Source organism: Leopardus geoffroyi, chromosome B4 (genome assembly GCF_018350155.1).
Source record: "Leopardus geoffroyi isolate Oge1 chromosome B4, O.geoffroyi_Oge1_pat1.0, whole genome shotgun sequence".
In the NCBI taxonomy this organism is placed as follows: domain Eukaryota; kingdom Metazoa; phylum Chordata; class Mammalia; order Carnivora; family Felidae; genus Leopardus; species Leopardus geoffroyi.
Window position 1 is genome coordinate 79,967,186 of NC_059341.1, and position 27,113 is coordinate 79,994,298.

At 43.5% G+C, this 27,113-nt stretch overlaps 2 protein-coding genes across 4 annotated transcripts in view; one reads left to right on the top strand and one right to left on the bottom strand.

Moving 5' to 3' along the window:
- The first annotated feature begins 15,302 nt into the window (after window positions 1-15,302).
- LOC123591949 (40S ribosomal protein S17-like) lies at window positions 15,303-15,786 on the top strand. The gene has a single exon (XM_045466643.1). The coding sequence runs from the start codon at window positions 15,317-15,319 to the stop codon at window positions 15,731-15,733; it is 417 nt and encodes a 138-aa protein (XP_045322599.1). The 5' UTR covers window positions 15,303-15,316; the 3' UTR covers window positions 15,734-15,786.
- A 652-nt stretch (window positions 15,787-16,438) lies between these two features.
- CSAD (cysteine sulfinic acid decarboxylase) overlaps window positions 16,439-27,113 on the bottom strand; it is a 30,938-nt gene continuing 20,263 nt past the window's right edge. For 2 of the 3 annotated variants that reach the window (XM_045466640.1, XM_045466638.1), the window contains exons 9-15: window positions 19,845-19,961; window positions 19,704-19,768; window positions 19,359-19,440; window positions 18,742-18,941; window positions 18,485-18,536; window positions 18,231-18,320; window positions 16,997-17,339 (exon numbers count right to left, since the gene is read on the bottom strand). In XM_045466640.1, coding sequence (XP_045322596.1) covers window positions 17,166-17,339; window positions 18,231-18,320; window positions 18,485-18,536; window positions 18,742-18,941; window positions 19,359-19,440; window positions 19,704-19,768; window positions 19,845-19,961 — 780 coding nt within the window. In that variant the 3' untranslated portion in view covers window positions 16,997-17,165. Of the gene's footprint in view, window positions 17,340-18,230; window positions 18,321-18,484; window positions 18,537-18,741; window positions 18,942-19,358; window positions 19,441-19,703; window positions 19,769-19,844; window positions 19,962-27,113 lie in introns of all 3 variants that reach the window. The other variant, XM_045466639.1, reaches the window with a different exon arrangement.

Below are 27,113 nucleotides of genomic sequence, written 5' to 3' on the forward strand. Positions count from 1 at the left end.
TACCCCAGTAAGAGAGACCTTTAGAATGCTTTTACTGATCTTTCTTATTGTGCTTCCAATTCCTAGGTTTGGCTGAGGTAGCACAGTACTTATGTTCCTAGATATAATTAGGTGTCTGTCAAGCTCCATGAACATTTAACAGTATGATATTTTGCCAACTTTCTTGCTCACTGCAGGGTTTTCTCCTCCCCTTCATCTTCCTCTACCTTGACTTCTCTATTCCCTAACCAAATTTTTTCTTAAGTGTTTTCCTCAGGTGAGACAGGAGATTGATATACTCTTTGAATCCTCTATAGCTCCAAATATCTTTCTTTTGCTCTGACAAGTGAAAGCTTTCCAGCTGGGGAGGAGGTCCCTGGGCAACCGTCCTTTTCTCTCACTGTCCCCACGTTAGTTAGCTTCCAGTGCTGCCGATGAAGAGTCCCCGGTCAATTGGATTCTTTTCCCTTTGTACAGAACTTGCTCTTTCTGTCTAGAAACTTGAAAATTTTTTTCTTTAATCTTGGAATTCAGGAGTTTCATGCTTAGATGTCTGTCTTTTCTTTCTTTTCTTTTTCTTTTCTTTTTTCTTTTTTTGGTCTTCCTGTGCCCTTTCGGTCTACAAGCGCAGATCTTTCTTTCAAATCACTGAAATATTCTTCTATTTTTAAACTATTGCCTCTCTTCCATCTATGCCTTTTCACTCTTTTGGAGCTAATATATTTGAATGTTAGGACTACTGGATCTATTCTCCAAGTCTCATGTTTTCCTCGCTATTTCCATCTCTTCGTATTATTTGCTCCATGCTTTGAAATATTTTTTCCACTTGTTCTTCCAAGCCACTAATTTGAGTCTCAGAAGTGGCCAGACTTCTCTCTTTCAATACATATACTGACTTTGTTTTGTTGAAAAAATGTTTCTTTAGTTCCAGAAAGGTTTTTGGTTTTGTTTTTTTTTTGTTGTTGTTGTTGTTGTTGTTTTTGTTTTTGTTTTTGTTTTTTGGTACACTACTTGAATCTCTTTAAGTGCTCCTGATATTTTCTTAAGTTGTCTTATAACTCTTCAGTGGTCCCTATGCTGTCTGGTAGGCAGGAAAACCACCTATGATGACCTCATCCCTGTAAAGTCAAGGCCCTCTGAGTCATGTTCTTTCAAGATCGCCCATGGTCCTGACCTCAGCACAGGGGCTCTCCAAAGCCAGTCTCCAGACTCCTGTGTGGTGAAAATGAAGAAGCTCTTCGCCAGGTCTCCCCACATTAGGCCTTCATTTCACTAACTTGAACTTCAAGCCCTCACTTGCACATCTTGCCCCTGGGCCCAGCAGCAAGATGGCTTAGGAGAGGCATGTGTTTGGAGATGGGAGTGGAAATTCCCTTAGAACTGGAGCATACATTAGAATCACCTCCAGAAGTTGCTAGTAGAGACAGTTGAGCCTGGCCGCAGAAGTTTCTGATTCATTCATCTAGGTGGCCTAAGAGTTAGCACTGCTAACCGATCCCCAAGGAGTGTTGGCGCTGCTGGTCTGGGAACCACACTTTGAGAAACACTGCATTAGCGGACACCAAACCAGGGGCATCTGGGTGGCTCAGTCGGTTGAGTGTCCAACCTCAGCTCAGGTCATGATCTTGCAGTTCATGAGTTTGAGCCCTGTGTCAGGCTCTGTGCTCACAGCTCAGAGCCGGGAGCCTGCTCTGGATTCTGTGTCTCCCTCTCTCTCTGCTCCTCCCCCATTCGTGCTGTCTCTCTCTCAAAAGTAAATAAACATTAAAATTTTTTTTTAGAATACACCAAACCGAGCTGTCCTTCTTCCTCAAAATTACAGCTTTTGTTTACGGTAAGGAAATTAATCCAATGTCAGGGAGGTATCATCTACTCATTTTGCGTTGGGTTCTTCAACTTAGTCCTAGTACTAAGGCTTGTATACAACGGGGCTCCATCCAGGACCCCCTGTCCACCAAAGCCCTTGTTGGTGCTTTGCTGCCCTGACTCCTGGCACAAGAACAGGGCAGTGGCACCCAGAGCAGAACACTTTTAGGCTGAACTGAAGTTGAGTAGAAGTGAGTCAAACCAGAAAGTCTCTCCTTTGCACAGGCTCCGGAGCCCTCATGGTACCCTTGTTTTACCCTGGTGCACAGAGGGTGGGAGCAGCACTGCCCCAGCCCTCCCTCCAGGATGTCAGTGGGGGTGGGAAGTGCCTGGAGTGGGGGTATGCATGTGAGGCAGGGGAGAGCTCTGTGGCCACCTTCCCGCCCAGCCGGGCTCTCCTCCTGGGCTAGGAACCACCTTGTTCCTAGAAAGGGTCTCCTCTCTGCTCCCCTACCTGTGTCCCTCAAACTCTGTGCCCATCCTCTGCCTCAAACACCTTCCCTTCACCTCTGTGACTTTGTCCAGTCTTTTATCCAAATCTCCTTGCCTGTCTTGGGACCTCCATATAACACCCACCTTCTCCTGTGGTCCCCTCCCCAGTCTGTTGGCCCAGTGGCCTGCGGCCTCCATAACTGCTCTAGCTGGAGTTTCTCCCTCCCATATTGCTCCTCCCTTGCTCTATTGCTTGGAGCCCTCCTCCTATAACACACACTCCGCAATTCTGAAACACAGACCTCAAATGGGCATTTCAGCAATGTCCAATGATCTTCGAATTAATCTGGAGGACTCCCTTCCCACTTGCCAAAACAATTTCATTTCTTCTCTCCCCACCATCCATTTCCAAGTCTACGATCCCCCCAAAACATACAAACATACACTCAGCTTTTCTCCACTCCAAGTCCCTCTTATGAGCTACAGGAATTCACCCTCTTCCCATCACAGGCCATTCTCTTGCCTCTCGCCATCTCCAACACTAAGTCCCTTTTATGAGTTCCCGGTGTCAACCCCCTCCTTTCTCCTCTCTACCAAATGGTTCCCATAAGCATCCAGACATGCTCCTCCACTATGTCCCATCTCTAACTTTCTCCCTCTTAGCCCCACATCCTCATGAAGCTCCTACTTCTCAGCTTCCTTCTGGAAAAAGTTGTCTGGGCTCACTGTGGCTGTTTTCTCACCTCCATTCACTTTTGTGTTAATCCTGGGTCTACAAAGGTGTCTCTTCATAGTTTAGTATGGCTTATTGCTCCAGTACCCATCCCTTCCTGTCATCTCCTTTTGTGCCAGACAGATTCACTCTAATACATGACACATCTCTATGTATGCTTGAAAAATAGAGTGTTGTACTCTACCTTTTTAATTTATATGAAGTAATTTATGCCATAATTCTCATCCCATTCATATTCATCGCTGTTTGAGATACATAAATGGTGCCACATTCAAATATGTACACTTCTGCTGATACTTGTGTAGCATTCTATATATGCACACACTGATTTTTTATGTATGCCTTAACCTAGTAGTGGACATTTAGTGTGGGCTTAAGGAAACAGGGATTCTCTCTAGGATTTCCTAGGAACTAATTTTTAAGATATGTTTAATTCCACTAAAAACTGCCAGATAGTCTCCAAAACGGCTAGACCAGGAACCATCTACTTTTTTTTTTTTTTTTTTACCAGAAGTGCATGAGGTTTTCAGTTTCCTCACATTTTCAGAGCATGAGGTATTTAGCTAATTTTGCTTACAAATAGCCAATTGTACCACAACCATTTGTCGAAAAGCCTATTCTTTCTTCACTGAATTGCCTTTGCACATCTGTTAAAAATCAATTGATCATATATATGTGGATCTATTTCTGGACCCATTTCTGTTCCATTGATCTATTTGTCTCGCACCCTGTCTTGATCACTAAAACTCTCTTTAGGTCTCAAAATCAGGGGTGCCTGGGTGGCTCAGTTGGTTAAGCATCCAACTTCAGCTCAGGTTATGATCTCACAGTTCGTGGGTTTGAGCCCCAGGTCGGGCTCTGTGCTGACAGTTCAGAGCCGGGAGCCTGCCTCAGATTCTGTCTCTCTCTCTTTTTCTTTGTCCCTCCCCCGCTCATGCTTTCTCTCTTTCTCTCAAAAAATAAACATTAAAAAAAAAAGTCTCAAAATCAGGTAGCGTAACTACTACAACTTTTTTTCTTTCTTAAAGTTGGTTTTGGCTATTCTAGATCACTTGCATTTCCATATGGATTTTATATTATTATTTTTTAAAACAACACCAGTTTAGGGGCGCCTGGGTGGCTCAATCGGTTAAGCGTCTGACTTTGGCTCAGGTCATGACCTCACAGTTTGAGTTCGAGCCCAATGTCAGGCTCTTTGCTGACAGCTCAGAGCCTGGAACCTGCTTCAGATTCTGTGTCTCATTCTCTCTCTGCCCCTCCCCCACTTGTGCTCTGTCTCTCAAAAATAAATGTAAAAAAAAAATCAATAAAACGACACTAGTTTATAAAATTTAATTAATTTTTTTAATGTTTATTTATTTTTGAGACAGAGAGACAGAGCAAGTGGGGGATGGGCAGAGAGAGAGCAAGACACAGAATCTGAAGCAGGCTCCAGGCTCTGAGCTGTCAGCACAGAGCCCAATGTGGGGCTTGAACTCACGAGCTGTGAGATCATGACCTGAGCCAAAATAGGACGATTAACCGACTGAGCCACCCAGGTGTCCCTCCATATGGATTTTAGGATCAACTGTCAATTTCTATAAAACCATGCTAGGATTTCTTTCCTTTTTTTTTTTTTTTTTTTAATTTTTTTCAACGTTTATTTATTTTTGGGACAGAGAGAGACAGAGCATGAACAGGGGAGGGGCAGAGAGAGAGGGAGACACAGAATCGGAAACAGGCTCCAGGCTCTGAGCCATCAGCCCAGAGCCTGACGCAGGGCTCGAACTCACGGACCATGAGATGGTGACCTGGCTGAAGTCGGACGCTTAACCGACTGCGCCACCCAGGCGCCCCTTAACCATGCTAGGATTTCTATTGAGATTACAGTCAATCTATAAATCAGTTTGGGGAGAATTGGTGTCTCAGCAATATTAGGTCTTTCAACCCATAAACATTGCATATTTCTCCACATAAGTCTTATTTAATTTCTCTTACCAATGTTTTTCGTTTTCAATGTACAGGATTTGCACATCTTTCATCAGAGTTGTCCATACATATTTCTCTCTTCTTTTTTGATGATATTGTACATGATATTGTCTTTTAATTTCAACTTCCAATAGTTTGTTGCTGGTGTACAGAAATACAATTAATTTTTGTATATTAATCTTATATCTTGCAACCTTGCTGAACTAGGTCTAGTAGCACTTTTGTAGATTCATTAGAATTTTCTACATAGATGATCATGTCACCTGCAAATAAAAACAATTTTACTTTTTCCTTTCCAATTTTTATGTTTTTTTTTCCCCTTGCCTTATTACCTAGCTAGAACTTCTAGTACAATATTAAATAGAAAGAGGGAGTGGACCTATCTTGTTCCTGGTTTTAGAGGGAAAGATATATACATATGTAGTATATCACCTTTATTCAAGTATATATACTTTAGCATTACTCAAATGTAATTCATAAACCATTCAATTCACAAGTCAATGGTCTTAATATATTCACAGATTTGTGTACATTTAATTAATCATAAGTTAATTATGTAAATCAGATAAAATTAATCACAATTTTAGTACATTTTCATCACTGCTCTCTAAAATCTTATACCCATTAGAAATCACTTTCCATTTTCCTCAACACCCCCCCCCCCCAAGTTTTGGGCAGTCATAAATCCACTTTATATTCTGGATATTTCATGAAAATGGAACATACCATACAGGGTCTTCTAAGATTGGCTTCTTTTTTTAGCATAACGTTTTCAAAATTAAACCATGTTGTAACATATACCAGCTCTTCATTCCTTTGTATGGTCAAATAACATTCCATTGTATGGATATACCACATTTTATTTACTCATTCATGAGCTGATGAATATGACAGTTAATTTTTTGTTCCCACTCGACTAGGCTAAGGGATGCCCAGAGAGTTGAAAAAAATTTTTTTTCTGGAAGAGTCTGTGATGGTATTCTAGAAGAGATTAGCATTTGATTTAGTAGACTGAGTAGAGAGATCCTGTCTCGCCAATGTGGGCGGGCATCATCTAATCTTTTAAGGGCCCAAATGGAACAAAAAGGCAAGGGAGGCTGGGCGGCTCAGTTGGCTGAGTGTTTCACTCTTGATTTCAGCTCAGGTCATGATCTCCTGGTTGGCGAAATGGAGCCCTAAGTCGGGCTTCTCACTGACAATGCAGAGCCTGCCTAGGATTCTCTCTCTCTCTTCTTTCTGCCCCTCCCTCGCTCATGCGGTCTCTCAAAATAAGTAAACTGAAAAAAAAAAAAAAAAAAAAAAAAAGCAAGGGAAGGACAAACTCTCTTCTTGAGCTGAACACCTATCTTTTCCTATCCTCAGAGATCAGAGCTCCTGGTTCTTAGGCATGCAGCGTCCTGCTAGGAGTGACATCAGTGGCTCCCTGGTTCTCAGGCCTATGGACTCAGAATGAGTTACACTGCTGGCTTTTTGGCTCTCCAGCTTGTGGATGGCAGATTGTAGAACTTGGTCAACCTTCATAACCAGGTGAGCCAATTACTACAATAAATCTCCTCTTATAGATATCTATATATAGCCTACTGGTTCTATTTCTCTGGAGAACCCTGACTAAAACAATGAACCCTTGGATTGTTTCCAGTTTGGGGCTATTATGAATAATGCTGCCATGAACATTTGTGTGCACGATTTTGTGTGGAGGTATGTTTTCATTTCTCTTAAGTACATACCTGGGAGTGGAATCCCTGGGTCATATGATAACTCTGTATTTAACCCTTGGGGAACTGCCAGACTGTTTTTCAAAGTGGCTGCACAAGTTTACAATTCCACCAGCAGTGTATGAGAGTTCCACATTCTTTACATCCTCATCAACATGTGTTATTCCTCTTTTTTGTTATAACCATCTCAGTGGATACGAAGTGGTATCTTATTGTGGCTTTGATTTCCCTGAGGACTCACGATGTTGGGCATCTTGTTAGGTGTTTATTGGCCATATGTGTATCTTCTTTGGGGAAATGTCTATTCAGATCCCTGGCCCGCTTTTTAAATTGGATAATTTGTCTTTTATTATTGAGCTGTAAGAGGTCTTCATCTATTTTAGATATAACTCCCTTATCAGATATATAACTTGTGGATATCTTCTTCCATTCTGTACACTGTCTTTTCACATTCTGGATAGTGTCCTTTGAAGCACAATTTTTACATTTCGATGCGGCCCAATTTATCTATTTTTTCCCTTTGGTTGCTTGTGCTTTTGGTAACGTATGTAAGGAGGCTTTGCCTGACCCAAGCTCACTAACATTTACTCCTCTATTGTCTTCCAAGAACTTTATGGTTTTAGCTCTTATATTCAGATCTATAATTATTATGAGTTAATTTTTGTGTATGACGTGATAAAGGGGTTCAACTACATTCTTTTGCATATGGCTATCCAGTTGTCCCAGCACCATTTGTTGAGAAGACTATTCTTTCCCCCAGTGAACTATCTTGACATCCTTGTTAAAAATCAATTGACTGGAAATGTGAGGGCTTATTTCTGGATTCTCAATCTATTAATTTGGTCTATACTGTAGACCATAGTGTCTTGATTACTGTAGTTTTGTAGTAAGCAAAGCTTCCATTGTCCTCAGGACACGTTACTCTTTCGTCATCAACATGTGACAGTATGCACTGAATATGGCCAATCTGGAAAACTCACTTGGATAAAGATTAGAGCAGAAATCAATGAAAAGTAGAAAAACAATTAAGAAAGTCAGTAACACCAAAGCTGGTTCTTTAAGAAGGTCAATAGCAATAAACCTCTAACTAAACTGAACAAGAAAAAAAGAGAGGAGACACAAATCATCAGTATCAGGAATGGGAGGTAACAATACTACAGATTCTACAGATATTAAAAAGATAATTAAGGGGGCGCCTGGGTGGCGCAGTCGGTTAAGCGTCCCACTTCAGCCAGGTCACGATCTCGCGGTCCGTGAGTTCGAGCCCCGCGTCGGGCTCTGGGCTGATGGCTCAGAGCCTGGAGCCTGTTTCCGATTCTGTGTCTCCCTCTCTCACTGCCCCTCCCCCGTTCATGCTCTGTCTCTCTCTGTCCCAAAAATAAATAAACGTTGAAAAAAAAAATAAGTGTTATAAAAAAGATAATTAGGGGTGCCTGGATGGCTCAGTTGGTTGAGCATCCGACTCCAGCTCAGGTCATGATCTCGCAGTTTGTGAGTTCGAGCCTTGTGTCAGGCTCTGTGCTGACAGCTCAGAGCCTGGAGGCTGCTTCAGATTCTGTGTGTGTGTCTCTCTCTGCCCTTCCCCCACTTGCTCTCTCTCTCTCAAAAAATAAACATTAAAATTTTTTTAAAAATAGTAAGATAATAATAATAATAATAACTTATATCAATAAATCCTGCAACTTAGATGAAAATAGGCCATTTTTTGGAAGACAAAACTACCAAAGCTTGCTCAAGAAGACACAACCCTCAGGGGCACCTGGGTGGCGCAGTCGGTTAAGCGTCCGACTTCAGCCAGGTCATGATCTCGCGGTCCGTGAGTTCGAGCCCTGCGTCAGGCTCTGGGCTGATGGCTCGGAGCCTGGAGCCTGTTTCCGATTCTGTGTCTCCCTCTCTCTCTGCCCCTCCCCCGTTCATGCTCTGTCTCTCTCTGTCCCAAAAATAAATAAACGTTGAAAAAAAAATTATTAAAAAAAAAAAAAAAGACACAACCCTCAATAGCCCTCATCTATTAAAGAAATTGACTATGTGGTTTAAAATCTTCCCCCAAAGAAATCCCAGTATCAATATCTGATATATATAACCCTCAAGTCTATCTTTTCTGACAGAAGGGAACAGCACCAAAACACCTCCGGTTGACGTAAAAACACTTAAACTTCTCATCCAACTTTCTTGGTTACAAGAAAAAAACTAAAAATAACACACTACAAACTAAGGAAATGTGCAAGCTAATTATGTTGGCACCAGAGAATTTGCTAAAAATGAACTTCAGGAATTTTTCAAAACTAGGCCATCAGACCACTGAATTCCTCTAACATGTGGAAACTGGATCTCAACAACTGACAAACTATCAGTCTAGAAAAGAAAGCACAGAATTATTGCTTTGGGGGGATAATATTAAAGAGATGGTGGCTTTTACAAACAAATGGAATTCCTTTTCAGAATAAACTGTATCTTCTGCTTAAGAGACACTTTTGTGACTTTGTCAAGAACCTTAGCTTTGCTCAGCCTCAGCAGCTGTATTTGTAAAATACAGTGTAAAAAAATCTGCCTTAAGGCCAAGGTTGTATCAAGCGAGTACTTATGGAGGCCTTTCAACTCCAAGACCTATTATTCTATGAAACTTGTAATGACAATGCTAAACCAAGGGTTGCCTTCTTTGTACAAAACCCAACAAGGTACTCTTAACATTAAAGAGTTAAGGTACCACTTAACATTAAAAAACCTCTCGAGAGAGAGAGAGAGAGAGAGAGAGAGAGAGAGAGAGAAGAATGAAGCACCACAACTCTGTGTTCTGGATTCTCCCCCCACCCCCCACCCCCACCATGCTTGGTTATCAATCCATTTTCTCTGCTGCCCCTGCGATATCTTCCAGGGAAATATCACTCCCCTCTGTAAAGCTCTGGCCTTTTGTTTCCCTTAGCACAGTTAAGATGGGTTGGGAGATCCAAAAGGATGTTAGTTTAAATTTTAGAAGTCCCTAACATCTACCCAGGAACTATGAACACACCTGGTGCCTAGATTGTGGTGTCTAAATGTCATTCTCCACTAAAAGGAATTAGGGTTCCTTGAAGACATGGCTGATTCCAAGTGGAGCAGAGAAGGCACAAGATAAGCCTGGAACATTTTTGTTGTACCAGGAACAAAGGCAGTGCTTTAAAAACAAAACAAAACAAAACAAAACAAAACAAAACAAAACAATCATGCCAAAAGGACATAGGAGCCAGATTAAAGGGGCTTTTTATGGCTAAAAGTGGTACAGTTTGAGCACATTAAAATAAGTAAGCATTGGGTGCCTGGGTGGCTCAGTTGGTTGAGTGACCAACTCTTGATTTTGGCTCAGGTCATAATCCCAGGGTCCTGGGGTTGGGCCCTGCCTCAGGCCCGGAATTGGGTTCTGTGCTGTACATGGAGCCTGCTTGGGATTCTCTCTCTCTCTCTCTCTCTCTCTCTCTCTCTCTCTTTCTGCCCCTCTCCCCAGCTCACAAGGACTCTCTCTCTCTCTCACTTAAATAAATGAATAAATAAATAAATAAATAAATAAATAAATAAATAAATAAAAATAAACAGTAAAATAAGTAAGGATAGAAATGGATTATAACTTATTGAATAAAACAAAGTCCCATATTGATAGTAAATAGATGAACGAATGAATGAGTGAATGAATGAGTGAATTTATAAGGAGAAAGGAGGGTTCTTCTTTGTAATTGAATGCCACATGATAAAAGTGGAGGGAATGTTGGGATTAGAAAATCATCATTTTGCAGCCATTATGATGAAAGTTGGCTTGGGCAAGGATCATGAGTGGACACTAAATCTAGCTGGGGAAGTACAAGCAGAAGAGGATATTGTGTGGGGCGCCTGGGTGGCTCAGTCGGTTGGGCGGCCGACCTCGGCTCAGGTCACGATCTCGCGGTCCGTGAGTTCGAGCCCCGCGTCGGGCTCTGGGCTGATGGCTCAGAGCCTGGAGCCTGCTTCCGATTCTGTGTCTCCCTCTCTCTCTGCCCCTCCCCCATTCATGCTCTGTCTCTCTCTGTCTCAAAAATGAATAAAACATTAAAAAAAAAATTTAAGAAGAGGATATTGTGTAATCTCAGAATGACTCCACATAGATTGTTTATCAGTTGCAAAGGGGAAAATAGTGACTGTACTGTGTAGAAACCAGACAACATCTTGATCAAATGACATCACCAATAAGCAGATGGACATTGTGGACCTTGGAGAGTACTTCCTTGAAAAGAACATACATGATTTATATCACATTCCAACTCAGAAAGCATAACCTGAATCCAGTTGAGAGGAAACATCAGGAAAAACAAATAGATGAACATTCTTTAAAATGACTGGCCTGTATGCTTTTAAAATGTCAATGCCATTAATGACAAAGAAGGCTGAGGAACTATTTCAATTAAGCTTAGTTCACTTGAGTTTAAGGAAACAGAAATGTAACAACAAAATGCGATACATGATCCTAGCCTGGGATCTTGTACTGGAGAGGGGAAATGCCACCGTGGGCACTATTGGGACAATTGACAATTTTGGAATATGGACTTAAAGTATAATGTCAATGTTAAACTTCCTGCATTTGATAATTGTACTATGGCTACTTAAGATAATATTTTTGTTCTTAGGAAATATGCACCAGAGTATTAAGAGATAAAGGGGCCTATTGTATAAAACCCACTCTCAGATGGTTCAGGAAAAAAATGTTATAGTATGTATATAAAAGAATGATAAAGAAAATTTGTCAAAATGTGAAAAATTAATACATTTAGGCAAAGAGCATATCGGGGCGCCTGGGTGGCTCAGTCGGTTGAGTGGCCGACTTCGGCTCAGGTCATGATCTCACAGTTTGTGAGTTCGAGCCCCGCGTCGGGCTCTCTGCTGACAGCTCGGAACCTGGAGCCTGCTTCCGATTCTGGGTCTCCCTCTCTCTCTGCCCACCCCCCCCCCCATGCTCTGTCTTTCTCTGTCTCAGAAATAAATAAACATTAAAAAGTTTTTTTTTAAATAAAAAAAGAGCATATTGAAGTTCTATGTAACTATTCATGCAGCTTTTCTGTAAGTTTCAAATTATTTCAAAATGAAAAGGTTTTGTGTTTTTTTTTTTTTAAGGTACATAAACAGAAGAGAACCAGCCAGATAAGGACCTAAGGTACATAAGAAAAGTTCCAAGTATTGAGTCAAATTCTGACCTTACTGTAGCTTGCTCCTTTTCATCTACTTTCTTTTTTTTTTTTTTAATTTTTTTTTCAATGTTTAGTTATTTTTGGGACAGAGAGAGACAGAGCATGAACGGGGGAGGGGCAGAGAGAGAGGGAGACACAGAATCGGAAACAGGCTCCAGGCTCTGAGCCATCAGCCCAGAGCCTGACGCGGGGCTCGAACTCCCGGACCGCGAGATCGTGACCTGGCTGAAGTCGGACGCTTAACCGACTGCGCCACCCAGGCGCCCCTCATCTACTTTCTTAAAAAGGCTCTTACCATCAACCTCAAGAGCTACCATTTCATAGGTGCCCCACGCAGCTTTTAGCCCCTCGGCCCATGGCCTCCCTATGAAGGTACCACTTTCCTTCCCTAGCTGTGTGGAGTCTGGCCGCTTGAACATTTAGACTGCTTTAAACCAAAACCAAAATCAAAACCAAACCAAAACCAAACAAAACCTATTCCAACATTGCAACCCACCCAGGTAGGTATTCTCAACATCCTTATTTGCTGTTTGATGCAAAATACAACTTCTCCAGGCCAAGGGCAAGATGGATGTCTGAACCTGTGCATGACTTCCTTCTTCCCACAAGCAGTAAATCCACAGCCTATAATTAATAAAACGGCCCTAACACCCTCACACCTGTGATTTATGTACACACGACAACAGAAGCAGGCTAGGTCCATGGTGAAGAACCGAAGAAAGATGGCCTGAATTTGGCTTTGACTCCACCACTTAGAAGTTACGTGACGGAGAACAAGTCGACTACTACCTGGAGCTCATGAGGCATCTGGTACATATCAGACTCCATTTTAGGAAGCAGTGATACAAAGTCCCTGCTCCCAGAGCTTACATTCTAGTCGGATGAGACAGAAAAATAAATAAATAAATAAATAAATAAATAAATAAATAAATTGATAGAAGATAGATAGATAGATAGACAGATAGATAGATAAACTGAAATACAGACCATGCCAGATACTGACCCATGCCACGGAGAAACATAAGGCAGGTAACAGAATAGCAGATGCAAGAACAGAAGGTGAAAATGTAATTTTTTAGTAGAATATTCAAGCAAAACTTCCCGAAGGAGATGACAACTCTACACAAATCTAAAGTCCACGAGGGTGCAAACCACGTAGAAAGATGAATTTTGAGGCAAAACGAGATAGCAGGTGCAAAGGCCTGGGGCAGTGACATGCCTCGGGTGAGGGATGACTTCTTAAGTCTCAAGCTCTTTGAAGGCAACAAAAGGAAGTACACATAGCAGGAGCTCTACAAATGGTGACGGGAGAGAGAGAGAGAGAGCAGGAGAGAGACTGCCATATTGTGTCCAGAGATTTAGAGGCTGAATTTCTTTTTTCGTGAACAAATCTAAGTTATTTATTTAAGCCATCTCCTGCCATAAGCAAAGGGATGAAAGATCGGTGTACGGGTCATCATTTGATACAAGGAAGGAAGGTGAGCTAAAGGTACCACATACTGTTCTGGTCCGTGTGCAGAGTCATGGTCCGAACCAGGGCTGTGGTCCCCACTGGGTAGTGGTCCTCTTCACAGCAGGTCAGAAGCGGATTCACGTGAGAGTTATGGAATAGAGAGTACGATTACCATCTCCCCATGGAAAGGGCTTGGACCTGATATGGAGATGGGGGTAGGCGACGAACTGGGGTCTCTCGTGTCCTCTGTGATGCGACTTCAGGAAGATGTTCAGCCTGCTCACCCTCATGTCGGGAAGAGCTATGAAGTAGGTGAGGGCCTTCCACGTTCAAGCTGAGCCCTCCTCGCCATGGGTGTCTCTCGACATGTACCGACCTAGCAGCTCCCCCCCCCCCCAAAAAAGGTTGAATTTTTTAAAAAATATTTATTTATTTTTGAGAGGGAGGAGGGGCTGGAGGGGAGAGGATCTGAAGCAGGCTGTGCACTGACAGCACAGAGCCTCATGTGGGGCTTGAACTCAACAGATTGGATCATGACCTGAGCGGAAGTCAGAGGCTTCACCAACTGAGCCACCGAGGTTGAATTTTGGGAATAGGAAAGTAGGGGCGCCTGGCTGGTTCAGTGGGTGGAACATGTGACTCCTGATCTCAGGGTTGTTAGTTCAAGGCCACGTTGAGTATTCAGCTTACTTAAAAAAAAAAAAAAGATAGTAGAAGCATTAGCTTATAAAGCTAATGGAGAAAACCTGGTGATCAACTGATTCTAGGTCTTATCTTTCCAACCTTCTCTTAAAAATATTTCTCAGGGGCGCCTGGGTGGCGCAGTCGGTTAAGCGTCCGACTTCAACCAGGTCACGATCTCGCGGTCCGGGAGTTCGAGCCCCGCGTCAGGCTCTGGGCTGATGGCTCAGAGCCTGGAGCCTGTTTCTGATTCTGTGTCTCCCTCTCTCTCTGCCCCTCCCCTGTTCGTGCTCTGTCTCTCTCTGTCCCAAAAATAAATAAACGTTGAAAAAAAAAAATTAAAAAAAAAAAATATTTCTCAAATGGAGATGATTTAAGGATTTTGAAGTCTTTGTTTTTGCTTTCTAGCTTTGTTTTGAGTTGAAAATAAGGATTTTTTTTTTTTTTTTAGTCTGTCTTTTTTACTAAGTTTAAGACATTTTGCAGATATGTAGAACTCTTTAAGAACAGGGCTTAGAGGGGCACCTGGGTGGCTCAGTCAGTTAAGCCTCTGACTTTGGTTCAGGTCATGATCTCCCAGTTTGTGGGTTCAAGCCCCACATTGGGCTCTCTGCTGTCAGCACAGAGTCCACTTAGGGTCCTCTGTCCCCCACCCCACCCCCACCTCTCGGCCTCTCCTGCACACTCTCTCTCAAAAATAAATAAACATTGGGGCGCCTGGGCGGCTCAGTCGGTTAAGCGTCCGACTTCAGCTCAGGTCACGATCTCAGGGTCCGTGAGTTCGAGCCCCGCGTCGGGCTCTGGGCTGATGGCTCGGAGCCTGGAGCCTGCTTCCAGTTCTGTGTCTCCCTCTCTCTCTGCCCCTCCCCCGTTCATGCTCTGTCTCTCTCTGTTTCAAAAATAAATAAATGTTAAAAAAAAAAAAATTAAAAAAAATAAATAAATAAACATTTAAAGAAAAAAAAGAATAGGGCTTAGAGTTCAAATTATTAATACTCTCAAGCAACTTTATTATTTGGAAGAAGTTAAATACCATTTAGAGTAACAAGTTTATAAGGGAATTATTAGTAATTTCTGAATAGAAAGGCTTTTTCCCCAGGCCAAATTGTCAAGAGAATTGGGTCTGCGATTTGGATGTTCTTTTGCTATGGTTTGTACCATCTGTATTTGCCTCTTCAAATAACTTTGGATGATTTTTACATGACATTATTCTCATAAACGGTATTTTTAGGAACTGGAAATCTGTCACTCATCCTTAATAATTTGGGTAGCGCTGTTTCCTTTTACCCAACCCGCCAACATGGGCCGCGTTGGCACCAAAGCCGTGAAGAAGGCAGCCCAGGTCATCACAGAGAAGTATGACACGGGTAGCTACATACGCACCGGCAACCGCGTGTGCAAGGAGATGGCCACTATTCCCAGCAAGAGCTCTGCAACAAGAGAGCAAGCTGTCACGCATCAGATGGAGCACATTCAGAGAGGCCCAGTGAGAGGGCTCTCTGTCAAGCTGTTGAGAGAAAAGAGAGAAAATTATGGTCCTGAGGTCTCAGCCCCGGATCAGGAGAGCACAGAGGTAGATCCTCACACCAAGGAAATATTGAAACCCTTGCACTTTGCCAGTCTGTCTGACCTGCAGGTCACTTGGCCTATGGTTGGGATGTGTTTCAAAACACCACGTGGAGGGGCGCATGGGTGGCTCAGTCGGTTAGGCGTCTGACTTCAGCTCAGGTCACGATCTCAGGGTCTGTGAGTTCGAGCCCCGCGTCCGGCTTTGGGCTGATGGCTCAGAGCCTGGAGCCTGCTTCCAATTCAGTGTCTCCCTCTCTCTCTGCCCCTCCCCCATTCATGCTCTGTCTCTCTCTGTCTCAAAAATAAATAAACGTTAAAAAAATAATAAAAAAAAAAAAACAACAAAAAACGTCATGTGGAGCCCTTTGAATCTTTCTGCTGGGCTGTGAGATCTTCAATAAACCTTGGACAACAAAAACAAAACAACTTATGTAGCTAATTGTCTCTTTCCCGAAAAGTGACTGAAAAGCAACAGTAGTGCAGGATTGTAAGTGTGAGATGGATGTTTTGTTGCTGGGCTCTTCTTTTCTTTTTCTTTTCTTTTTTTAAAAACAAATTTTTTTTTAATGTTTTTATTTTATTTTTGAGACAGAGAGAGACAGAGCATGAGCAGGGGAGGGGCAGAGAGAGAGGGAGACACAGAATCTGAAGCAGGCTCCAGGCTCTGAGCTGTCAGCACAGAGCCCAACGCAGGGCTCAAACCCACTAACTGTGAGATCATGACCTGAGCTGAAGTTGGACGCTTAGCCAGCTGAACCACCCAGGCGCCCCTCTTACACCTGCCTTTAGAAAAAAAATTCCCATTCTCTATTATCTGGTTGAAAAGTAACAAACTTCAAAACATACCAAAAAATATAGTTGAAGTTTTAACTTTATTATTTCCCTATTATAAAAGTAATGCATATTCATTATATAATAAAAGGGGGGAGCACAAAAGGTATAAAGAATTTAATTATAAATTACCTATAATCCCATCCCAGGGAAAACTATTAACATTTGGCATATTTTATTTTATCAGTTTTTTCCCTATGTGTGTTTGAACATAGCTCAGCTATCACTATATATAAAGTCCTGTATCCAGCTTTTTCAATATAACATTAAATTAAAATCATTTTTTCTCATATCAATAAAAATCGTTTGTAAACATAATTTTAGCGACAGAGTAACATTCCATCATGTGGATGTACTGTAGTTTAAATAGTCTCCTAATACATATATATATATATATATATATATATATTGTTTATTTATTTTGAGAGAAAGAGCATGAGCAGGGGAGGGGCAGAGAGAGAGAGAGGGAGAGAGAAAATCCCAAGAAGGCTCCGCACTGTCCGCGTGGAGCCCAGTGCGGGGCTCAAACTCATAAACCATGAGATCATGACCTGAGCCAAAATCAAGAGTCAGATGCTTAACTGACTGAGCCACCCAGGCATCCCAACAGCAAATATTTCATAGAAGAGTCAGTGGGTCAACACATATAAACATTGTTAAGATCACTCTGCTCTTGATAACACAGGAAGGGAATACACACAGACAGTGAGGGTGAGGGGGGATGTCGAGGCCAGCTGCAAGGAGGAGGCTCAGAGATCCTGGCCTAGCCGTTCCAGCTCATTGAGAAGGAAGTCCATATCGGCCCGGGTCAGTGCAGGGTTGGCCACGACCATACGGAAGAAGTTGCCCCGGGTCCCATGGGGCTGGTAGCCAATCATCATGGAGCCCTCCTTCACCATGCGCTCCTTGAGTACTGGGGCCACCTGTGGAAGGGGTGAAGGGAACTTCCAGCTACAGCCTCAGGTCAGGCTCCCCGAGATGTCTTTCCCTCTCACTCAACCACCTTCCAGAGGGAGTCCTCATTGCTCAGCTCCTGACCTTGGCCCCAGTTCACCTCTTCCACTGCATCCAACCTGCTTGGTCTTCTCTAGCTTCTGTATCATTTCCTACCTTACCTATCTCCAAGTTGTCACACAGGCCATTTTCTGCCAAATCCTGATTGTCCCCTGACTGCCAACACTGCTTTAGTCCAACATCTAGCCTTCATCGTCTTTAACACCTTCTTCTCCTCTCTCGGAATTCCCGGAATGGTTGTGATCTGTACCTTGTGATCTACTGTGTAATTTACAAGATTGCATCAAACATATTGGTTTCAAATAGGTAACTCTAATTTTCGAAATAACTCCTCAAAGGCAAGAACATTCTTGTCCTTTCAGACCATCTGCAGCATCTAGTACCAATCTATCCCTAGGGACCAGGACATGACATATCTCCTTTCCTCTAGGAGGCCTGTCTGGACTGGCCTTATAGAGTTGTTCTGCCCCCAGCATCAGTGAATAAGGCCTCAAGCATCTGTCCTGGGCCTGAGCACCCAGCAGAACTCCCACAGACTACGTACCGCACACTGGTGACTTCTCCCAGAACATCTCTCTCTGTCTTCCTTTTGCCTTCCCCAAACATACCTTATTCCCCATCCCCACCCCCACAGAAATGAGGACAAGCTGGTGCCCTTTTACAGTTCAAGTCCCCGCCTCAGGAGCAAACTAGCAAAGGGACCTGCTATGCCACTCACAGCCAGCAGGGGGCAGACACACACCAGATGCGTCACCATTCCCTCAACTGGGCTAACCAGAGCCAGAAAAGAGAGAACCTACCTTAGCCAGCCTTTCACTGTAATCTGGGTTCTCCTGCTTCCCCCGCAGGCTGGGGGGCACGAACCAGAAACACACGTTGACAAACTCAGGCTGGGAGGAATGAGGGAGGAGAAGGTGTGGGCTGTGGAAGGGGGGATGATCCCCTCTCACTGCCCCTCTTCTGCATCAGGGCTTTTTGTGTGGGACAGACTGAGAGGGGGAGGGCGGGGGGGGGGGAGGGGCAGAGGGATGCCAAAGAGCAGACTTGGTCATACCTCTATAACCAACTCAAATCCTTCTCGCTTTTTCAATTCCTCCACCAGGTACCTGGAAACAGAGAGGAAGTAATCACAAATGGAGGAGGAAAAAAGCAGAGATACAGGAACAGAAGAGACCCAGAGAATGGGCCAAGAGACCCTGAGGGCAAGAAAAATGTGAGGTGCAGGGGTGAAGGCGTGGGAGCGGGGGTGGGACAGGACGGGACTGGACAGGGACCCCGGGAGAGAGGAACTCAGACCGCCGCCACTCCTACCAGGCAAGGGCAAAGGCCCGGTCCACACGCCGCTCCAGCCCCTGCCCGCCCTGCGCCTTCCACATGAGCCACAGCTTCAGACAGTCCACACGGCGGCCGCACTGCACCACCTTGTCTCCAGTGTCCAGAGCCACGTCGTAGAACTTGTCCTGCTGGAAGAGGTAGCTGGCCTGGGAGCCGTGGCAGCGCCTGAGCAGGTTCTGTCGGTGGGGACAGCAGGGGGGAGGACTGTCAGACCCCACCCTCCCCACCAAGGCTCCCTCTGGAGCCGCACAGGGGGGCTTCTTAGCTCAGCCCACCCCTTCTGTCCCTGGCACCAGGCAGAACTCCTGAGATGGCTTCCAGCTGACTCAGGCCCCTTTCTCCCCAAACTCAGCCCAGGAGCCCTTCAATTACAACCTCAAGCTGGACACATTTTCCTTTGCATGAAGATGCGCCGCAGTGGGGGCGGGGGTGGGGAAGCACTGCAGGGGATTCAGGTGGTCGAAGCTACTCAGCTTCAGACGGGACAGTGAGAAGGACACAGCAAGGCCACGACCCTCTCTGACGTGGGACAGGGAGGAAGACAGAGGTCCAGGGTGAGAGGTAGGGTGAGGACAGGGGCAGGGCAGACCCACCGAGGTATCGCGGAGAAGAAGAGCTGAGCACTGCAGGCCTGCCGCAAGGAGTTTGTGGGGATTCCAGGCCACGGAGTCAGCCCTGGGGTGGGCACAGCAAAGCCGGATCAGCCGGCTCCTCCTCAAGCTGCCCAACCAGAGCCCCCCCCACCCCCGCCGCTCCCCCCACTCTTCCACATCTCCGGTAAAGGGGCTTTAGTCTCATGCCAGCCCAGCAGTCTGCTCTCCAATCCCCCTTCCCCCAACCCCCTTCCCTCACTCCCATCGGAAGCTCCCTAGTCCAGGACTAGTCTCTGGAGCAAGGATTTGAACGGTGGGATTCAGGAAGTAGGTGGCCGTATGCACCTCTGGATCCCATCCAGGAGATGTCTATGTGTCTGTGACAACAGGACGCTCCCACCCCAGGCAGCCTGTGGAGCAAAAGGAATAACATGGGCCTTGGCCTTGGCTCGGCCCACCCCACCCTCGGGCCTCAGTCCCACTCACATCCACATGGAGCCACAGCCCGTGACGCTGGCACACATCAGCAATTGCCTCCAGGGGGTCAAAGGCCCCCAGCACAGTAGTGCCAGATGTAGCACTAACCAGGAATGGCACAGCGCCCTATGGCAGAAAAACAGGGGGGAAGGAGGCTGTGAAGGTATCGCAAAAGCTTCCAGAGGGGCGCCTGGGTGGCTCAGTCGGTCAAGCATCCAACCCTTGATACAGGCTCAGGTCGTGATCTCCTGGTTTGTGAGATGGAGCCCCTTGTCCGGCTCTGTGCTGACAGTGTGGAGCCTGCTTGGGGTTCTCTCTCCCTCTCTCTCTGTCCCTTCCCCACACTCTCTCTCTCTCAAAATAAATAAATAAAAACATTTTTAAAAATTGGGGCGCCTGGGTGGCTCAGTCAGTTAAGTGTCCAGTTTCGGCTCAGGTCATGATCTCACAGATTGTGAGTTCAAGCCCCGTGTCGGGCTCCGTGCTGACAGCTCGGAACCTGGAGCCTGCTTTGGATTTTGTGACTCCTTCTCTTTCTCTCTGCCCCTCCCCTGCTTGTTCTCTCTCTCTCTCTCTCTCTCTCTCTCTCTCTCTCTCTCTCTCTCAAAAATAAATAAACATTAAGAGAAAAAAAAAAATGCTACCCAGAGCCTGGTGACGAGGCCATCTCGAAACTCTTATTGCAATGCCTGACCTAGGCCCTTTCAACCTTACAAAATGTTACTGTCTTCCTTAATATCCAAGTGAGGACACCGAGATCCAGAGCTGTTAAGAAATTTACCCCCAAGCTGAAGCTCCAGAGATAGAATTCAATCCTAGGTCTATCTGCTGGTCTATTTCCAAAGCTCATATGCTTTCAGAAAATGTTAATGTCTTACTGGGAGATCAAAATGGTATTTATAAAATTCTAACACTACAAAAGTTTGTGAAGAAATTGAATTTCTATTTAAAAAAATATTTTTTTAACGTTTATTCATTTTTGAGAGATAGAGCATGAGCAGGGAAGAGGCAGAGAGAGAGGGAGACACAGAATCCAAAGCAGGCTCCAGGCTCTGAGCTGTCAACACAGAGCCCGACGCAGGGCTCAAACTCATAGACCGCGAGATCACGACTTGAGCCGAAGTTGGACACTCAACCGATTGAGCCATCTAGGCGCCCCTGAATTTCTATTTTAAAAAAATACCACCAAGAAAAGCCCAGGCCTATATGGCTTCACTGATGAATTCTATAAAACATCTGAAAAAGAACTGATACCAGTTCTTCATAAAAAGTCCAAAAAACAGAAGAGGAACACTTCTGAATTCATCCTGTTACCAAAACCAGATAAAACATCACAAGAAAACCACAAGTGATATCTCTTTAAATATAGACACAAGAACTACAAAACGCTAGCTAATCAAAATCGGCAATGTATAAGGGGCACCTGGGTGGTTCAGTCAGTTAGGCATCTGACTCTTGATTTCAGGTCGGATCATGATCTTGCAGTTCATGAGTTCAAGCCTCACATGAGGCTCTCTGCCATCAGCACGGAGCCTGCTTTGGATCCTCGGTCTCCCTCTCTCTGCCCCTCCCACACACTCTCTTTCTCCCAAAAATAAATTTAAAAACATTAAAAAAATCAGCAACATATAAAAAATTATACATTATGACAAAATTGATTTGTCCCAGGAGTGCAAGCTCAGAGTAGCACCCAAAAACCAATTAATGTAATACAAGTATCAACAAAATAAAGGAAAAAAATACATCTCAATAGACACAGAAAAACATTCGGCAAAATCCAACGCTCCTGCTTGATAAAACTACTCAACAAACTAGGTGACGGGAATGTTCTCAACCTAATAGAGGGCAACTACAAAAAAACCCCAGCTCACATCGTACTCAATGCTAAAAGACTGAAAGCTTTCCCCCCATGATCAGGAACAAGACAAGGATGTCCACTCTCCCCACTTCTATTCAACATTACACTGAGGGTCTAGCAGGGCAATTAGGTAAGAAAATAAAATAAAAAGCATCCAGATTAGAAGGGAAAAAAGCAAAACTATCTCTACTTACAAATAACATAATATTGTATCTAGAAAGTCCTAAGGAATCCACTAAAAAAAACTAGTAATAAATGAATTCAGCAAGTTTTCAGGGTATAAGGTCAATATTTAAAAAGTCAACTGTATTTTTATATATTTTCAATGAACAATCCAAAAATAAAATTAAGAAAGCAATTTCACTTATAACACTAAGAGGAAAAAATACTTAGGAATAAATTTTAAAAAGTAGTACAAAACATATACTCTGAAAACTACAAAGCATTGTTGAAAGAAACCAAAGAATATCTAAATGGAAAGATATCCCATGTTCATAGATCTACCAATTGAACATAATCCCTATCAAAATCCCAGTTGGCTTCTTAGCAGAAATTGACAAGCTGATCCTAAAATGCATGTGGAAATTTAAGGGACCCAGAATAGCCAAAACCATCTGGAAAAAGAACAAAGTTGGAGGGCTCACCCATCTTCATTTCAAAACTTACTACAAAGCCACGTCAGTCAAGGCAATGTGGTCTATAGTATAGACGTGCAGATCAATGGAACGGAACTGAGCATCTGGAAATACCACCTCACATTTACTAAGGTCAACTGATTTTCATCAAGGATGTCAAGATACTGAGTTGGGGAAAAAATATTCTTTTCAACAAATGATGCTGGGACAACTGGATATCCACATGCAAAAGAAATTGTTGTCATACATAAAAATCAACTCATAATAAATTATAGAACTAAATGTAAAAGTTAAAAATATAAAACTCCTGGGGTGCCTGGCTGGCTCAGCCAGTAGCGCACGCATCTCTTGATCTCAAGGTCATGAGTTCAAGCCCCACATTGGGTGTAGAACTTACTTAAAAAAAAAAAAAAAAAAAAAAACTTGAGGCGCCTGGATGGCTCCGTCAGTTAAGCGTCCATCTTCGGTTCAGGTCATCATCTCACCGTTCCTGAGTTTGAGCCCCACATCGGACTCTGTGCTGACAGCTCCGAGCCTGGAGCCCACTTCAAATTTTGGGTCTCCCTCTCTCTCCGCCCCTCCCCCACTTGCTCTCTCTGTCTTCCTCTTTTTCAAAAATACATAAACATTTAAAAAGCATTTTTAAAATCTTAAAAAATGTAAAACTCAGGTGGGCATGCCAAAAATAAAAATAAAAACAAATTTATAACTCTTAGATGAAAATATAGGAATAACTCTTCATGAGCTTGGGTTAGACAAAGCTTTTGTATACATGACACCAAAAGCACAAGCAACCAAAGAAAAATTAGATAAATTGGACCCCATCAAAATCTAAAACTTCTGGCTTCAAAGGACACCATCAAGGAGGTGACAACATAACCCACAAGATGGAAGAAGCTATTTGCAAGTCACATATCTGATAAGGGACTTCTATCTAGAACAGATGAAGAACGCTTACAACTGAAAAACAAAAGACAACCTAATTAAAAACTGAGCAAAGGAGGGGCGCCTGGGTGGCGCAGTCGGTTAAGCGTCCGACTTCAGCCAGGTCACGATCTCGCGGTCCGTGAGTTCGAGCCCCGCGTCGGGCTCTGGGCTGATGGCTCGGAGCCTGGAACCTGTTTCGGATTCTGTGTCTCCCTCTCTCTTTGCCCCTCCCCCGTTCATGCTCTGTCTCTCTCTGTCCCCAAAATAAATAAAAACGTTGAAAAAAAAATTAAAAAAAAAAAAAAAACTGAGCAAAGGATACAAATAGACACTTCTCCAAAGAAGTTCTACAAATGGCCAATAAGTATGTGGCAAAATGCTCAACACCATTAGTCATCAGGGAAATGCAAATCAAAACCACAGGGAGATAACACTTCACACCCACTAACATCAAAAAGAGAAAGTAAAAAATAAAAAACAAACAAACAAATAAACCAATTAAATAATGGGCAGGGGTGCCTGGGTAACTCAGTCAGTGGAGTGTCTGACTTCAGCTTAGGTCATGATCTCGTGGGTTGTGGGTTTGAGCCCCACATTGGGCTCACTGCTGTCAGCTCAGAGCTTGCTTGGGATTCTCTTTCTTTCTCTCTCTCTCTCTCTCTCTCTCTCTCTCTCTCTCTCTCTGCCTCTCCCCTGCACATGCTTTCTCTCTCTCTCAAAAATAATAATAATAATAATAAACATTAAAAAGAACTTTTTTTTTTTTTTAATGGGCAGTGGGGGCACCTGGCTGGCTAAGTCAGTAGAGCATGCAATTCTTGATCTAGGGGTTGTAAGTTCAAGCCCCACATTGGGTGTAGAGAGTACTTAGAAATGAAATCATAGGGGTGCCTGGGCAGCTCAGTCAGTTGAGTGTTCAACTCTTGAGATTTCCATTCGGGTCATGATCCCAGGGCCGTGGGATCAAGCCCCACATCGGGTTCTGCACTAAGCAAGGAGCCTGCTTAGGATCCTCTTTCTCCCTCTGCCACTGCCTTTTCCCCCACCACTGCACTTGCACTCTCTCTCTCTCTAAATAAACAAAATAATAATAATAATAATAATAATAATAATAATAATTAATTAAATTACATTTGGGCAGAGGACCTGAATAGACATTTTTTTCAAAGAAGATAAGCAGATGGCCAACAGACACATGAAAAGATGCTTAACATCATAAATCATCAGGTAAATGCAAATAAAAACCACAATGAGATACCACTCATACCTCTCAGAAAGGCTAGAATCAAAAAGATACATAGAGATCTTGCCATTAGCAACAGTGTGGATGGATGTAGAAGGTACAATGCTAAGTGAAATAAGTCAGATAGAAAAGACAAATACCATACGATTTCATTTATATGTGGGATCTAAAAAAAAAAAAAAAAACCAAAAGAAAGAAAAGAAAAGAGAAGAAAAGAAAAGAAAAGGAAAGGAAAGGAAAGGAAAGGAAAGAAAGGGGCCCCTGGGTGGCTCAGTTGGTTGAGCATCTGACTTCGGCTCAGGTCATGATCTCGCAGTTTGACAAGTTCGAGCCCCGCATCGGACTCTGTGCTGACAGCTGAGAGCCTGGAGCCTGCTTCAGGTTCTGTGTCTCCCTCTCTCGCTCTGTGCCCCTCCCCCGCTCATGCTCTGTCTCTCTCTACCTCAAAAATAAATAAAACATTAAAAAAAAATTTTTTTTAATAAAGAAAAGAGAAGAGAAAAAAGCAAAGCAAAGAAGAGAAAAGAAAGGGACTCTCAAATACAGAAAACAAACTGGTGGTGGCCAGAAGGAAGGTGGGTGGAGACATGGGTGAAATAGATAAAGGGGATTCAGAGGTACAAACTTCCAGTAATAAAATAAAGAAGTCGTGGAGATGAAAACACAGCATAGGCAATGCAGTCAACAATATTGTAATAATGCATGGTGACAGATGGTGACTGCACTTATTGTTGTAAGCACCGAGTAATGTATAGAATTGTTGAATCACTACGTTGTACACCTCAAAGTAATATAACGCTGTTAATTATACTTAAATTTAAACAAATGAGGCAAAAAAAAAAGAGAGAGAAATAACAAGTGTTGTTGAGAATGTGGAGAAACTGGAACACTCACACCCTGCTGGTAGGACAGCTGGTGTAGCCACTTTGAAAAACTGGCGTAGCCACTTTGAAAAACAGTCTGGCGGCTCCTCAAAAGTTAAATACAGAGTTACTGTATGACTCAGCAATTCTGCTCCCGGTACATAACCGAGAGAAATGTAAACGTATGTTCATGCAAAAACTTGTACACAAATGTTCGGAGCAGGATTACTCGTAAGAGCCAAAAAGTGGAAACAACCCAAGTGTCCATCAACTGATGAGCAGATAAGCGAAATGTGGTCTATTCCATACAATGGAATATTATCCAGCAATCAAAAGAATGAAGTACTGACACACGCCACAACAAGGATGAACCTTGAAGACGGGGTGCCAAGTAAAAGAAGTTCATCACAAAAGACCGTGCATAGTGTAAGTCCATTTCCATGAGAAATCCAGAATAGGCAAATTCACAGAGACACAGAGGAGCTTAGTGTTGCCTAGTAGGAGGTTTGGGGAAAACGGGATTGATGGCTAAAGGGGGCAAGGTTTCTTTTTAGGGTGATGAAAATGTGCTAACATCTATTGTAGTGAATGTTACACAACTCTGTTAAAAACCATTGAATTGCAGGGGTGCCTGGGTGGCTCAGTCAGTTAAGCGTCTGACTTCGAGTCAGATCATGACCTCACCATCCTTGAGTTCAAGCCTTGTGTCAGACTCTGTGTGGACAGCTCGGCCCGTGGAGCCGGTTGCAGATTCTGTGTCTCCCTCGCTCTCTGCCCTTCCCCCACTCACATTCGTGTGTGTGTCTCTCTCTCTTTTTTAAAAATATTTTTAGGGGCGCCTGGGTGGCGCAGTCAGTTGGGCGTCCAACTTCAGCCAGGTCACGATCTCGCGGTCCGTGAGTTCGAGCCCCGCGTCGGGCTCTGGGCTGATGGCTCAGAGCCTGGAGCCTGTTTCTGATTCTGTGTCTCCCTCTCTCTCTGCCCCTCCCCCGTTCATGCTCTGTCTCTCTCTGTCCCAAAAATAAATAAACGTTGAGAAAAAAAAATTTTTTTTAATATTTTTAAATTAAAAAAATTTTTTAATAAAAAATAAAGTATAACAAAATTTGTAGAGATAGTGCCACAAGGCAGAGCATAGGGAATCTAGTCAATGACACTGTAATAGTGTTGTTACGGTGACAGATGGTAGCTACACTTGTGAGTACAGCCTAACACAAACTCGTCAAATCACTGCGTCGTATACTTAAAACGAGTGGAACATTGTGTGTCACCTATACTCAATTAAAAAAAATATATATATGTCCATGCATGGGCAAAGCGTTTGAACGCTCAACTTACCAAGAAACTATAAAGAGAGCAAAGAAGCACTTTATTTTTTTTTTAATTTTTTTTTTAACGTTTTTATTTATTTTTGAGACAGAGAGAGACAGAGCATGAACAGGGCAGGGTCAGAGAGAGGGAGACACAGAATCTGAAACAGGCTCCAGGCTCTGAGCTGTCAGCCCAGAGCCCGACGCAGGGCTCGAACTCACGGACCGCGAGATCGTGACCTGAGCCAAAGTCGGCCGCTTAACCGACTGAGCCACCCAGGCGCCCCGAGAAGCACTTTAAAAGATACTCAACGTCATTATTTCTTAAGGAAACTCGATCACAAAATGATATCACTACGTAGTTATTAGAATAGAAAACCAACAAAAACAAAATTAAAAACCCCTCCAAATAGAAAAAAAAAATTTTTTTTATAGAAAGTGC